This window comes from Poecilia reticulata, linkage group LG6 (assembly GCF_000633615.1).
Source record: "Poecilia reticulata strain Guanapo linkage group LG6, Guppy_female_1.0+MT, whole genome shotgun sequence".
Classification (NCBI taxonomy): domain Eukaryota; kingdom Metazoa; phylum Chordata; class Actinopteri; order Cyprinodontiformes; family Poeciliidae; genus Poecilia; species Poecilia reticulata.
In genome coordinates this window covers 4,233,726-4,249,828 of record NC_024336.1, presented here as the reverse complement: position 1 = coordinate 4,249,828, position 16,103 = coordinate 4,233,726, and the positions used below count along the sequence as shown (strand labels likewise).

At 39.0% G+C, this 16,103-nt stretch overlaps 1 protein-coding gene across 2 annotated transcripts in view; it reads right to left on the bottom strand.

Moving 5' to 3' along the window:
• znf609a (zinc finger protein 609a) overlaps window positions 1–10,778 on the bottom strand; it is a 44,700-nt gene extending 33,922 nt beyond the window's left edge. For both annotated transcript variants that reach the window (XM_008410896.2, XM_008410898.2), the window contains exons 1-3: window positions 10,405–10,778; window positions 8,165–8,301; window positions 6,369–7,223 (exon numbers count right to left, since the gene is read on the bottom strand). In XM_008410896.2, the coding sequence (XP_008409118.1) occupies window positions 6,369–7,094 (726 nt within the window). In that variant the 5' untranslated portion in view covers window positions 7,095–7,223; window positions 8,165–8,301; window positions 10,405–10,778. The remainder of the gene's footprint in view (window positions 1–6,368; window positions 7,224–8,164; window positions 8,302–10,404) is intronic.
• Between the last annotated feature and the right edge of the window lie 5,325 nt (window positions 10,779–16,103).

The window sequence follows — 16,103 nt, the reverse complement described above, 5'->3', positions numbered from 1 at the left end:
TAATGGCTGTAAATTTGTTTTGTATGTATTCCCCCAAACTTCCACACAATATGTTAACTGTGGTACAATGAGTGTGTTATATAGAATAAACAAAGATTTATAGTCCAGGACGAAACTAATTTTTCTTATAACAGCTACACTTTTGGCTATTTTAGATTTTACTTGGCTGATCTGTGGTTTCCAGCTGAATTTATCGTCTAACATGACACCCAAGAATTTTATTTCATGTACTTGTTCTAAATCAACACTTTCAATTGATATTTTTATTGGATTATTTTCCTGTTTTTTTATTGTTTCCGAATATCATGAACTTAGTTTTATCTAAATTTACAGCTAGTTTATTATTTTTGAGCCAATACTGTAATTTTTCCATTTCTGTGTTGACCACTTCTGAAAGTTGTTGAATGTTTTCTCCAGCACAGAAGATACTGGTGTCGTCTGCAAATATAATGTATTTTATAAGGTGTGATATGTTGACTATGTCATTTATGTACAAATTGAACAATTTGGGTCCCAAGAGGTGTACAGAGATTGGTCAAATTTGCTGAAACATTGACTAATTCCTGCATTCTCACAACATTTTACACTACGCTCATCATTTATTGCTGGGATATCTTGTTTAGCTGAGCGCTGCCGTAAATGATGTGCAAGAAGGTGTCCAGCCCTCTCACCATGCTCAGAGTAGCCATAGCTAGATTTGGATATTAAATATTCTGCCTGTTAGGTAGATAAGGGGTTAAACTCCGTTTGGAGTAATATGCGTTTCTTAAGTGAATCTTGTGTAAAACATGTGGCAGCACTCCCTGTCTAATTGTAGAATCTGATCTGTTAGCAATTTTAGCCGTTTGACGCCTTTCTTCTTTTTAATTGCACAGTAAGAAATGATTTGGCCTCTCAGGTAAGCCTTTAATGACTCCCAAACAGTGCTGAGTGGCATCCCAGGAGTCTGATTAACATCAATAAAAAAACTTAATTTCGGATGCAAGCATATCGACAGTCTTCGTCAGATAAAAATATGGGATTAAGCCACCAAGGATGATAGACCAATTGCGTAACAGGTATGTTCAGTTTCATTATGAGCGGACTATGGTCAGAAATGACTATTGCTCCATAATCACATTCTCTCACTAAAGGTAAAATCCGTTTATTGAGGAGAAAATAGTCAAKCCGCAAGTAGCTCTTATGAACAGGGGAGAAGAACGAATACAGTCTTAGGGTCGGATTTCGAAAACGCCACACGTCGACCACACCGTAAGTATTAAGAAACAAATTAATTGACTGGGCAGATTTAGAAAGAGATATTTCCCACTGTACTACGATCAAGACATGATAGCACACAGTTCACATCTCCCCAATTATGAGATTATGTGTTGAAATATTAGGTATATCTGAAAAAAGCGTATTAAAAAATGTTTGATCATTACTTCCTAAGTGGACAGTTTGATTTCACAGAAGTTTGATTTACTTGGAGTTATATTGTGTTGTTTAAGTGTTCCCTTTATTTTTTTGAGCAGTGTATTTTGTTCCCCCTTCCTAACTTTGGCAAATAAAGAGCAAATTTGTGTTATCAAGATCACAGGATTTGTTGTTGATAATGAGAGGATTAAACACAGTAAAAGACTTGCAGGTAAATTAATTTGTTTCCATTTTATAGAGGGGGAACAGATTATTTCAGGCAGCTGAACTACCCATTCTCTCCTCTTCTCCCCCCATAACTTTGGGAAATAAAAAGCAACTGAAAATGCTATGCTGAAAAATGCTGTTTCCAGCTTTTTCTCTCACTTCTGGGTGGAAGAGCAACACCTTTGGAACAAAACCAGCAAATGTCAACCCGATCTGATGTGTAATTCCAAAATAAAAACCTATTTAAAAAGCGAATTTTTACTATTTTTCCCCTAAGTTGCCGTTCTAATTGCTGAGAAACTGTTTCCAGTGACTTCTCTTACCTTCAGAACACAACCAGAAAACGTCAACCAGATCTGATGTATAATTTAAAAGTAAAATTTGAAATTATACATCAATTATACATCAGGGAAAAAAAGTACTTTTTTCCCCCCCAAGTTGCCATCCTAATTGCTGAGAAACTCTGTTTCCAGTGACTTCTCTCATTTCTGGGTGACAGACGGACACCTCTAGAACACAACCAGAAAATGTCAACCACATCTGATGTATAATATCAGATGTGGTTGACATCTGACATTATGTTTTCAAAATAAAAGCCTACCAGAAAAGTACTTTTTTACCCCATGTTGCCGTGCTAATTGCTGAGAAATTCTCTGTTTCAAGTGACTTCTCTCACTTCTGGGTCACAGAGGGACACCTCTAGAAAACAACCAGAAAACGCCAACCAGATCTCATGAATAATTTCAAAATAAAAGCCTATTTAAAAAAGCACATTTTTATTCTCCCCCCCCCCCCCCCCCGAGTTGCCATGCCCATTGCTGAAAAACTGCTTCCAGTGACTTCTCTCACTTCTCAGTGAAAGAGGGACACTTCTGGAACACAACCAGAAAATGTCCACCAGATCTGATGTATAATTCCAAATTAAAAGCATTTTAAAATAAGACATTTATATTTCCCCCCCACCCCCAAGTTGCCATGTTCTTTGCTGAAAAACTCTCCGTTTCAAGTTACTTCTCTCACTTCTTCGTGAGAGTGTTCTGGAGGTGTCCCTTTCTCATCCAGAAGAGACAGAAGTCACTGGAAACAGAGAGTTTTCAAGCAATTAGCACGGCAACTTATGGGAAAAATATTAAAAATTTGCTTTTTTACTAGACTTTTATTTTGAAATTATACATCAGATAGGGTTGATATATTCTGGTTGTGTTCTAAAGGTGTCCCTCTGTCACTCAGAAGTGAGAGATGTCACTGGAAACAGAGAGTTTTTCAGCATTCCATAATGTCCCCAGTTCAGTGGCGGAGCCAGAGGGGGGGCCRGGGGGGCCACTGCCCCCCCTGTCATCTGATTGGCCCCCCCAGATGATTGACATGTAACAGCACCAGGTTATTCCTGTACATTATTTGGAATCATTCTAAGTCAGCCTAATATCTAAAGAAGAAAAACAATAATAAATATATGAAAAGAAAATGTATAAAACTTTATATAAGTCCATGTGATGACATAAATAAATAGATTTATATCAGGCGCGATACCAGCCTTCTTTATACTTGTACTCATAAAAACTCCTGGATGTTTCAGTTGTGCTGCGCTGTGGTGCAACTCAAAGGCTAAAACACTTCATACCTGGTGGTGATGGTAAAACACCAATAAGTTATTTATTGATCCTCCGCAAAAAAGAGAAAAAACCGAAGAGGGGCAGACAATGTTCGTAGTTTGGAGCAGAGGTGGCGCTAGAGTTTTTTCGTTGTCCGTCAAAGAAAAAAATCATTTTATTTCCAATTTGTAGTCATCAAACGAAACATGTAGTATTTCTCTGTGAGAACGTTTTTGAAATCAGGTAACAATTCACGAAATGACGTGATTAGAAGACGACAGAACTCTGATCGTTTCCTGATCCCTCAGCGGGAGAAAAACCAGCAGAAGCGGATCAGCTGCGCTAGGCGCTCCAAAGCCTCAGGTCCGTTAAAGCGACCAGATCAGAGATGATCCTCTGACAAATATTGTTCTTAGTATGATTAATAATGAGCTCCACAATGTTCTCTGTGCGTAAAGCTTAAACTGTCTGCGCACCAAGTGGTCAGCTTGGTCTGGATAGAAACCAGCGAACTGCTCTCTGTTCTTATCAAGACGAGGTGAGGAGGGAATCTGACATATTAACTCAGTTAAGTTTTTACTGGTTTTGTTTTTAAAACACCATTAACGTAAGCAGTGTAACTATATATTGTATATTTGGCGTTTGTCATCTCATGTGTGATTAATTGGAGCATAAAGGTGGAGCATTTACGCGCATTTATTGCCCAGCGCTTGTTTCTGCCTAACGGATCTGCACTTTAATTTCTTTCCTCTCTCAACAGTCAGCTGTTATTCCTCTACTTAAACTACAATAAGTAGATCACATTCTCTTTAGGTTTTCTCTGTGTGCTGCAAACTCATTAAATGTAAACTCATTAGAAGCCCGAACCACCATCAGGCAAATAATTCTGGTCCGACCCGGACTATTGTTACCTGTCAAATTACCTGTCCAAACAGAGCTTCCTAACCAAGGTGTCCATAACTCTTCAACACGCTGTCAGCTCCCGGTCAGAAAGACGCATTTAGTTCAGTGTCCATGAGATGATATTCAGAAAAGATATTTTATTTGATTGATTTTAGTTTCCTCTGCGATGAACTCTGCGTAAAGTCTATCATGTCTCCATGTGCACCAGTCAAAGGTGTTAATTATAACATGTCAAATGACAGAGGGGCTTAAAAAATAACCAAATATTCAGTTTGGTTATTTTTTTAAATTAGATATATATATATATGTACACACACACACACACACACATTTTAAATTTTGCCCCCCTCCAGAGTTAGTCCTGGCCCCCCCTTGGCCCCCCCAACTTTAAAAGTCTAGCTCCGCCACTGCCCCAGTTATTTCTGATACATTATTTATTTTTGCAACTGCAGCGGCTGTATCAAACAAGGACTGGATGTGCGCTTTTATTGTGAAAGCAGCACGTAAACGGGTGTACCATAATGTCTTGAGCTGTCGCACACGTATATCTTGTGCGGGCTGGCTGTTCGAAGAGCCGGCTAGCTTTACCGGGGTGGGAGAAGGAGGTGCTGAGTTTCCGGCTTTAGCTGTATTGTGCTCCGAGGCGGTATCTGGCCTGGCAGCCGCAGAGCTTGAATGTTTGTATTTCTTCAAGTTTGTCGCCATTCTTCTACTCTTCTAATTACTCTTCCAGGTTAGAATCACTCAGGGGTCGAGACCAGACAGACCAAATGCTCAAAACCGCAAGGATATTTAATTCCGCCATCTTGAACCCCCCTCAGAGTAGCTATTCTAACCGAAAATAGCACCTCCATGCTAAACATGTAGCACCAACAAAGATGTCCCCAACGCTAACATCAGTGTCAACAGTCAAGAAGTTCCAGGAATGTTCAGGCGTTGCTGGAACACTGGAAAGCTGAACATGCATAATAGAACTTTGCACCAATCTCACAGTTGAAGAACCTAAATAACAGATTAAAAACAATAAATATCTTTGATTTTGAGCTAATAAATTATATATTCATTCAATAATTTAGCAGCAAAAAGGGGTTTTGAACTGAAAATGTTACTTATGTTGATATATGGCTGCAATTAATTTAATTATACATTTTAAGAGTCCCTCCTCTAAAGATGAGGACACTTTTTAGATTAAATATAAAAACTGCAGCACAATTTACTAGTGAAGAAAGCAACATTATGCAGAAACAAATATAAATTTGAAGGGAAAAACTGATTTCATGGGCTGAAATCCTATAACAGTCTCCATGCAACTTTTTTACTTATGAAACGATACCGATATTGCAGCTTTGAGTATTGGCTAATACCGATATCGACCCAATACAATATCAGCACAAATCATTACTTATTTTGTAGTGTGAAATGTTAAAATTGTGATATTCAAACAAAAGTTATATTCAAACAGCGAACAATAGTCAATGACAACAACTGACACATTTATCATTAGCTAATAGGTTTGCCAAAAACAGGACACAGGAAATGCTGGGGCGGACTAAATGCTGGAGCGGCGTGCTTCTATCAGCATGCCTACCTGAGATTCCAGATGTAGGCCTATATAATCTAAAACTCGTATTTTGTCTAATATTGGACAAATTTCCAATATCAATATCGGATTGGAACACCATAAAGCTATTGTAAAGCAGAAGATAGAGCACATCAGTACTAAAGTCTTTCCACTGGAGTTAAGAGAATAAATTTTAAATTTTGTTGTTAGTTTATAAATCACTGAGCGGCTTAGCACCACAATACATTAAAGATCTGCTGTTATCATATCAACCTTCCAGACCTCTCAGGCCTTCTGCTTCTGGTTCTGCTCTGCATCCCCATAACCAGAAACAAACATGGAGAAGCAGCATTCAGCTTCTATGCACCACAATCTGGAACAAACTTCCAGAAAACTGCAAAACCATTCCGTTACCATGGCAGTGTCCTGTATGGCTACGGCTGCTTTGGCTCCCAGTAACACAACCAACTTATTGCTTAGGTTGATGTTTTCTGTTGCAATAGCTCAGAGAAACAGGGCAATAACCTGACCGGCAGACTATGTTAATATTGAGCAAATTCAGTCATCTGCTCTCTATTAACATTTTGCTCCCCAAACAAAATATAAGAGGTTTAGATACCAAAAATCACTTCATGTCTATTTGACAATATTACAACAGTTCCATAGGAAGAAACAGAACACTGCATTACCTTCTCACTACTGACAACTTTCTTCGGATTCCGGCAGTCTGTGTCGTCTACCTCCTCCTGCTCCGTCATTATGGCGACAGCCTGGCCAATCCCTGCAGAGTCCAGAGYCAGGCTCCCAAACTGGTCCACAGGGTTTAACTCTGGGTTTTGTTGATTCTCGAAGGAGCTGTTACGAGGGGCTCCAAGAGGCAGAACAGCAACACCAGACTCCTTCTCAGTGTTGACCATTCTTGTCACTACAGCTTCTATTTTCTCCTTTTTAGTTTTTCCACATGCCACATCTTTGTCCTTTTTTACAGCAGGGGGAATACGAGAGGCTTTACCAGACTTATCAGTCCCCTTAGTTAGGGTAGAGTTAGTGTTCTGGGGTGCCATGTCTCCCTGGGCCCTGCTTTGAGCCTCCTTCTTAGTTCCATCTGGAGTCTTTCCACTTTCTTTGGAGTTTTTACTGCGCTTCGATTTGAACTTGCCATCTTTGCTCTGCATGGCAGCAACAGGACTGACAAACTTTATGTTGTCAGGTAAAGCAGCTACAGCACCTGGAGGGGTGGCCATGGCCCCCCCTTCCTTACTGCTTGACATCTCTAACTTGTCCTTCTCTAAATCAGCATCCAGGTCAATGATCAAATTCCCAACACCAATATCCCACTCGTCACCACTGTCGTAAGTGTCCACCGCATTGGAGTCCACACCTTTCCCACCTGCAGGGCTGCTGCTGAGGGACATCTTAGTTCAAGCGTCCCAGAGGGCCACAGGGGGCTGCGGGGGGTCGGAGGGGCGTGGTCCTCCCTACAGCAGTGCACCTGCTCAGGGCTGCAGCCTGYGTCTCCTCCACACCGTTTCCCACATTGCCTCCTGTAAAAGAACAAAAATCACAGATTGGAGGTTGGCATTTAACGTGATCAACTAATTCAGCACTTCTCACCCACAGGCTAGAATATTATATGGTGATGAATGGAAGGAAAGATTCCTCTGAGTATTAATATACACTCCCCTGGACACTTTGTGGTTTTGCAGTTTTCACAGAAAAGAAAAACTTTGGAATATTTCAGCCCTGGTAAAGATCAAATCTGCTTATACACTATGCGCCTTTTAGCAATTTTTTTACACCACTTAGCCAGGACAAAAACACATGAATAGATTGAGAGCTACATCATATATTGGCATCGTAAATAAAGGCTGGGGTATACACTGGGGAAAACCCTGCATCCATCAGGCAGGGTGAAATATTTCAAGTCCACTCCTGGTGAAGCTCCTCCATGGATTTTGCTTAACAATCCTGTCAGGTCTGCAGTTATTCATGGAGGATTGTAAGAAGGATTCAGTTTTAGTTACAAATGGAGTGACAAATGTCAGACGCATTGTTTTCTTGTGTCAGCTGGTTGATAAGCATCATTTTCAGATGGCACAGAATGTTTATGCATTATAATTTCCTTCTATTGTCCGAGTTATTTAGTCAATTTCACTAAACTAAAAGGTGTTGGGGTGAGGTGCTGGGCGGTGTTAGTGGATAGGAGGCATGAGGGAAGCATCATGAAGAGTCAGATTTATAATGCATCATAACCTTCCAGATCATAACTCAATTGAGTTAACTAAAAACTCTCACCCAGTTTGAGTTTAGGTAACTTGATTTTTATTGTTATAACTAGCAGCAACTATTTACCGTGTTACACCAGGCAAATAGTTTCCAGAATGCATTGATAAAGATTGTTTCTCAGTAACCAGGAGGAGTCATATAAAAACATCTCGACTTGTTTCAGACTCATCAGGTTCATAAACACTCAGGGAACAGATACCTTGACCTGAAGAGACAGGGGCTGACCCATCTCAGACCTCAGATGAGCACCTTCTTGGAAAACTCCAATCTGCTGTTCATCCTTAGATCAGAATTAATGACCGCATCGTCCGCCTGCTTCAAAAAGCCCTTTTTCACCTGGAAAAAGCAGAAAGCAGTTACAAACTAATTCTGGGATCGTCTCTCTTTGTGTTTCATATTATCTGTTTGGTTTCAGACAGTCACTCTATTATGAGGCAGCATAAGGATAGTTGCCTTAAGTGGTTTTTCGTCCGGACTGTTGGAATTTTTATATAAATGTCACAAAAGATGTACCTGACAAGACGTCAAAACCCAACATGATCAAATATTACATTAATGTCTCAGTGAGAAAAAGGCCTGAAACCAGCGCACAATAATATATGGACCTTTATTATCATTGTTCAATATACAACATTACTGTGATCGGAGTGACTAATTAGCAGCCTGACATAATAAGAATGTATGAACACTGTACACAAGAAACAGAAGTGGACACAGACGTTAAACCAAGTTGAACATTTAAAATAGTAATAGTCAAAATGGCCATTACTGATAGACTGATGTAAAACATTTCTGGGTGCCATTTGATTCTGTGCCATCCTCAGTGCTGTGAGTGCAATGTGTTCACGGCCTGTGTGTGTGGGTACTCAGTTCTAACTCTGCCTGAGGAGATGAAGAAGGTAAAGAGGTGGCTCGTAGGATGTGTGGGGTCATCTCAATGTTTTGTGGCCCTTGTAAAGGGGTCACTTGAGTTTTCCTCATCAGGTCCTTCTTTTCTTAGTCCCTCCCGTTTCATGTAAAATCAATGGATCCACACATTTATTTGCACTAATTCATAACTGTCAATTTATTGTAAAATTTCTGCTAAATCAGTCAAAAATATATTTATTTATGTGCTATACTGCATTGAAAAACAGTTGGAAGATTAGTGCTGAGGTTTTGGTCAGACAATCATGTAATAAAATTCGATTGGTTTGATATTTCAGCTGATGCTTCATTTGTCCGACTAATAAGTGACTTATTCTAACCACTAAAAAGAGAGACAGAGAGAGATATATTAWTATCGTGGTAATGTGCAATCACAGCATTATTAAAGTCAGAGATAGAATGTCTGTGGCATGAGTATTATGTCATTCACAACAGTGGCAATCTTTGAATACTGGGATATTATTTTCAATGCGGATTGAACTCATATGATTGGTATATCGAAACTGTGGAAATTAGGGGTAAAGTAAATGAAACATTGTCATCACGTAGCGCTGAGAAAAGCAGTCTAGTTCCCGTTAGCYTGGTGCAGCTAAGTAGCTGCTGCGTCGGCCCCACATCTTTRCCTCATGTTACCACAAAACTAACGAGCTTTGAAAYGTGACCTTATAGAGGATTTATTACAACAACGTTACCGTCAATCACACATAAACAACTAAGATTGACTGTCTAGTACGGGGTCATGCGAACGTGTTCGTCAGAATTTCTGCTGCTAATACAAGGCCCAATCATGGCCCACTACAGGGTTAACGGCATCCATTATCGGACGCAGCATATTCAGGTAGAGTTGCAGAATTTCCGTAACGACTGTCAGGTTTGACACAAATACCCTGCGCCTGGTAGATGGATCATTCTTTCAAGATGTCAAACTACATGTGATTCCATGAGATCCGTGTTGCAGACAAGGGTAGTATTCAATTTAATGTAAATTGTTGTTTGTTGTGTATGATCATAGAACCAAAGTAATMAATATAATTTACGGACAAATGACTGTACAGTGCAAACTGTTTTAGACTTTATATTCCATAGATCAATTAAAGTGCAGTCGTACGTTAGATAAGGACTCTCTAAACCAAACTAACATGACACTTTGGAAGCTTGATAAACACTACAACAACCTGAAAACATTGAAATACCTGCAATTCGAGCTTACTGATGCCAAGACTACTTTCTCAATCAAACAACAATAACACGAGTTACGTGTACACCTAAATACCTGCAGCGATTAATGAATAATTGAGCTGGAGTTAGAGATGCATGTAGGGTCAAAAGAAACAAGCGGGTCACAGGAAAACGTGTCCGATGACGGAATCCTGTCCCTTAGCTTCCAGGTCTCCAGACAAAGACAGCAGCTAGCCTGCTGAGCTAACTCCGGGGATACCAGCCTAGCATTCTCTAAAGGACAAAACTAAAGTTCCGCTAACAGAGACAGCGCAGTCTTACATTACCACTTACCAAGTTAAGGATCCCTTTCCAGTAAATATTCATGTACACTTCACATGTTGGTTTACTTCCAGAAATGATCATCAAGACAAGTTGCCCCAATGTTTAACTGAGGAGTCAACGTGCTCCCAGTTCAATGGACAGCAGCCATCACAGTCACATCCCGGGGAACGCTTCAAAACACCAGGGAACAGTCACAGTCAACAGTCAGTGCTGCGGACTGAACGGAAACAGAACAAACAGCAACAATTCCATGAACAGATGGGATAATCCAGAGATTCGAGGTCCAGGTATCCCAGTTAACAGTGAATGTAGACAGGAACACACCAGTAGCACTACGGAGCTAAATGGCTGTTGGCTACAACGCAACCAAACTCCGGAACAGTGGATCAGAGAAATGAGTGGAGCCGGAGTGACTGGATCAGTGGACTTGGAGTCAGTAATGCATCTCTCTCACGTCGACCTGAAACAGGCACGTGCAGAGAGGGCCGCTAGGGGTGCTTGAGCACCTGCCCCTTTTGCTCCTTGCCCACAAGTTGGTCAATTTTTTATTTTTTTATTTTTTATTTTTGTATTATTATTTCCTAAGTCCTCTTCTGACACATAATAACATGTACTAAAATTATTTTATTTTTTGTTGGGGTTTTTGTACAATATAATAAGCTCTCCGGTCACCTTGTTATCTTTGACCTTTTGTCTGTGACGCATGACGCAGTTGCCTATCGCGCAGTGAAATAAGGCGACTAACTGCGGAGCTCAACGTAGCAAACGTTCCAGATTACAGAACAGTCTTTGGTGAAATAAAAATAAAACGTTTTTGGTGAATAAAGTGGAGTAGACTTGCTACTTGTCAGATGACGGAAAACGTTGAAGTATCGTTTCTGCTTCAGCACAGCAGAGAGGTTTAAGCAGAGAGGTAATGAAATACAATAGACACTGACAGGCCTCTGCGTCTGCCTTTCTCTGAAGAACTACTGAGCGGGAGGAGACAGCCAGGTGAGGAAAAACTGTTCTTATCTACCGATTCAGTATTTTTATCATACAGATATTGGGCTGTTGTTGATGTGCTATTAGCTAGCAGCTAGCTATTAGCTGCTAGCAAAGAAAGATAACTGAAAAGCGTCTTCCCCGTATCTTTAATGATGGCAGTCCGATCATCTCCATAATGGATATATGTCTTCTAATTTCCTTTGCTGCATAACGTACATTGCATTTATTCCAGCGTTAGGTAAATGTATCTTGAAGGAAAATAACACTTAAATAAAAGTCCAACAAGGATATTCATTTAGAATTAAAAATGACTCGCCCTGAATTACCATGATAGATATAATGAATGTAATGAAAGTGTGTCATTAATGAAGGAGATAAAACTCAATCCAGACTTTAAGTAAGTTTAGGGTCTGGTTCACAGAGTATGAAGTTAAATTTTTTTCCCCAGTTATTCAATGAAAAAAAAAAAACTAACCTCAGTTAAATCAAATAAAATTCTAATCAAAACTTTTGGAATTAATGATTTCTTTTTTTTACACAAAAAGTTTAGTTTAAAAAACTTTTTTTAAATTAAATAACTAATTTTTGACTTCTGAACTTAAAAAGTTATTTGCCAAACAAACTTTTATTTGCACACATCCGAAATCTTTTGTTGTGATTTTAGGTCCTGCCCACGACATCATGTGAGAATCACAAGCAAAACTTTGAATCTCAAATAAAAACTTAGAATAGAAAAGATGACATGCGCAAATAAGTTTGTTTTGCAAATAATTTTTTTCACTTCATGAGACAAAAATGTGTGATTTTAATTTAAATAAATGTTTTATAAGCAAAACTCAGTAGGCTTTTCTCATGGTGACATGCATTAACAATTAAATTTTTGCTTTTGTTTTTTTAATTTTTCTGCAGTTCCACGTTAAAGTTGGATGCAGCTCTGCTTTCCTGAATGGACCATCTTCATCTCCACTGCAAATGTAGTAAACAGGCAGTTCTTTTTTTATAGATTACAGTACACTTAAAAGTTGCATTGTGCCCTTGTTTATATTTTTAATAGTGTAATTATGTAAAGACAAAATATGTCTGGTGGTCCAGCTCTGATTTACATATCTTGCTAAATTGCTGGTTTGAATATTGYAATACTTTCCTATAACAAAATAGACCTGCAGAAAAAAATTACTAATAAAATATCTTACATATGCATAGTTGTATGCTCTGTATAGATTTTCCTTAGCTTTTATTGTATATCTCACAATTTTGTAATTTATCATTGTTTTTTAAACTCTGAAAGCTGAGTGGCTTTGTTAATAGTCTGTCCTAGAATGCGGTTAGATGTGCCCTTTTTTTTTGAACACCTGTCCCTTTAGTGGTCTCTGCAYGGCCCTGACCTGAAATGCATTTAAAACACATTCAGTACGTATTTTGTTATTCAGTTAAGTGGCATTTTCTTGAAGTATGTAACATATTTGTCTTTCCTATTAACAAGACAAGAGCCTCGCTTTCCACGCATTCTTCATTTCTACACAATGTATCAGCATAAATATTTTTTACTTCTGCAGCATTCCTCCATGTTGAATCTTTAGTTCTGCTTTTAACACATTTACAACGTCAGATAAATTGTTTTTTCTAAGATGATCCTGGGTTCAGCTGAAAATTKTCTTCATTTTCCATAGGATCCTCACAGTAGTTTGGGAACAGTTGGCTCCTAACAAACAAAAGTAAAACAAACAAAAAGCACCTAAACTTAAGCCATTTTATAGCTGCTTCTTAGGCAAAGTGACTTTTGGGGTGTAGCTTCTTATTTCTTTCTTAAAACAACTTAGGTTTTTTTCTGACGCTAATAACAATGAAACAGTTTGGCCAAAATCTCTATCAATAGGCAAAAATATATAGTTACTGTCATATCCTCGTTACTGAAAATCAATCTAAAAACATAAAAAACAAAAAGAAAAACAAAAAARTTGCAACACCTACAGAAGTCCTGAAGAAAGCAGAATAATTTTCTTACACAACATCTGGAGGCAAAGACCCCTGATGTCCAAAAGCTCAGTGGTCTGAAAACTTGAGAAAAGTAAAAACCTCTCAATATTTATGGAACAGACCTACATACACGAAAAATTTAGTTTTTCAACTCTGTGTTCTTTTTTTGTTAGTTTGTTTTACAGATCATCTGTCTCATACTATGCTGTCATGACAAAGTGACAATTTTAACAAATGTAAAAAAATGTCAATTCAAAATAACAGTGAAGGATAGCAATGGTCATAGACTATTTTCCACTGAATGTTTGGGAAGTTAAAGGGAAGAATTAGGAACTTCTCTTCCTAACATGGTGCCTCCTCACCCTGACTCTCATACCACAGAGGAACCACAGAGCTCTGTTAGGTTAAAAGCACATCTTCTGAAKTTKGGATATTTTTCCTYCAACAGGTTCCAGAGGAATCACCTCAAACCAGATGTTGGACTGGATTTTATTTCAATGTCATTTGTGAATGTTAGAGCCTCATTTTCAACAGTGGAGCTATAAAAGTTGAAAAATGTTATCAAGTCTCATCAACATCAATATTTCCACTAAATAAGAGGCAAAAAACAAAATAGAGGAAAAGCCTCTCAGACTCTGAGCCCAACAGCACCAAACTATTTCTTTATATTAGACAATTAATTTAATTTCACATAATTATCGCAGTGGAAGCCATTTGTTTGTTAAGTACTTAATGAAAAATATATACTGTGTTTGATGTTTGTTGTTGACTTATTCTCCCAAAGAACGGGGAAATTTGAACAAGTTTGTCATTTATTTGAACGTTCAGAAATTACAGCGGTTGTGATGCACTACAGCAAAGGTAAAGAAAGGTAAAACAACCCGAACAGATGATCAACTGAAAACAACTCGCACTCTTTTACTCTCGTCTCTCTCTGTCATTTAAGCACACCCGTTGTCATGGCAACCTCCTGCGCTCCACAAGCCGACCCGAGATTACGTTAAAAATATAACATTCAGTCCGTTATGATATTAGGTTTGCAGGCTTGATATTTATTTTGCGATCATTAATAAACCTCTCATGAACACAGCGGTGGTTTATTAGTTAATTTTAAATTCCTGCTCTGCTAGTTATTTTGGTAATGGAACCGAAACGCACAATTGGATAACACCTTATTGAAACAATAATTTCTGAGATTGTTCGTTGGGTCATTAATTTGAACATGTTTTGTTGATTTTTGTTGTTGTTGTTCTTTAATAAAGTTACGAACRTTTTAAGCGAGCCATAGGAGGACGTGCTGGTCTCAGCRTCCTGGCTGCGTTCAGTTTGTCACCTAATGCCGAGATCAACTCAAAACCTTCCGCGATCGACGTGTTACACCTCTGCTCTAGCAAAGCACGAAGAGTTCACAAACAATATGAAATGAGGAAAAAAGGTATTCATTAACTGATTAAGTCGTGTTTTAGATTGTTCTTGAAAAACTAATCAGTCACGGCTGATTAGTGGGTGCACTCACGGCTGCACAGTGAACCCATTCATTCTTTACAGCAGGCAGCCGCTCCCCTCTCTTGCAGGTACTGCGTACCCCCGCTAAATCTTTTAGGGGTACGCAGTACCCTGCCGTACCCCGCTACTTTCACCCCTGTTTATAACTGAGCTAACTAGAACAGCCCGTGTCCGTCACTCTTTTTCCTCCCAGTGCTCGTTAGTTCAGTTGCTATGACAACGGTAAATAAAACTGTTGTGTGGTGTAATACTACTCCATGCCACTAGGTGGAGCCGCTGACAAGTATGAATGAGAAACGGTAGGAAGCGTAAGAGAGATGATGTAAGAGAGTAGTTGATGTAATACATTAAATAAATGCACAGTTAGAACGTGTCTTGTTTCCACACCATTACAAATTGACGACGAGAGATCCTGCATGTGTTTTTTTTCTTCTACTGAAGTTTTTCTACCTGCTGAATTAGCATGGCTACTAACGTCCACTTGCCGCCATTGTTTTGGCCTTGCCCATGAGAACCTGCTCTACCATTCAACATGTGGATGCGTATGTTCAACAATTACTTGCTCGTGATTAATGCAACAGGGAATGCTTGGCCTGACACACGAAAAAGAGYGAATTTATTACAATGCTTAGGAGCCCCAACGACAACGAACRTTTTACTCATTAACTAACACACTTGACACGTTTTCTTCTGCTGTTGCTGCTCTAGATAAACACTGCACCGAAAGTCAACATTGTTGCATAAAGGCATGCTTTTAGAAAGCAAACACAATCACCACATCAGACCATTGAGCAGTACATGACTGTTCTTCGTGACCTTGCTTCTAAATGTGACTTTGATGAGAAGACCGAAGAAATGATCCGTGATCAGAAGGTCGAACACATCTTCAACTCCAGAATAAGAGAGAGACTCCTACTTGAACCTGATTTGACTCTAGATAAAGCTGTTACTGTTGTAGCACAAACRGAATCGGCAGCTKACCAAGCTAAAGCGTTAACAGCTAATAGCGACAGCCAAGTCCAAGCCATACAGTCATGGCCAAAAGTTTTGAGAATGACACAAATATTATATWTTCACATGATCTGCTGCCCTCTGGTTTTCATGTGTGTATGTCAGATGTTTTCATCACATACAGAAATACAATTGCAATCATATTATGAGTAACAAAAGCTTTTATTGACAGAATGAGTTAATGCAGCAAGTCAATATTTGCAGTGTTGACCCCTCTTCTTCAGGAC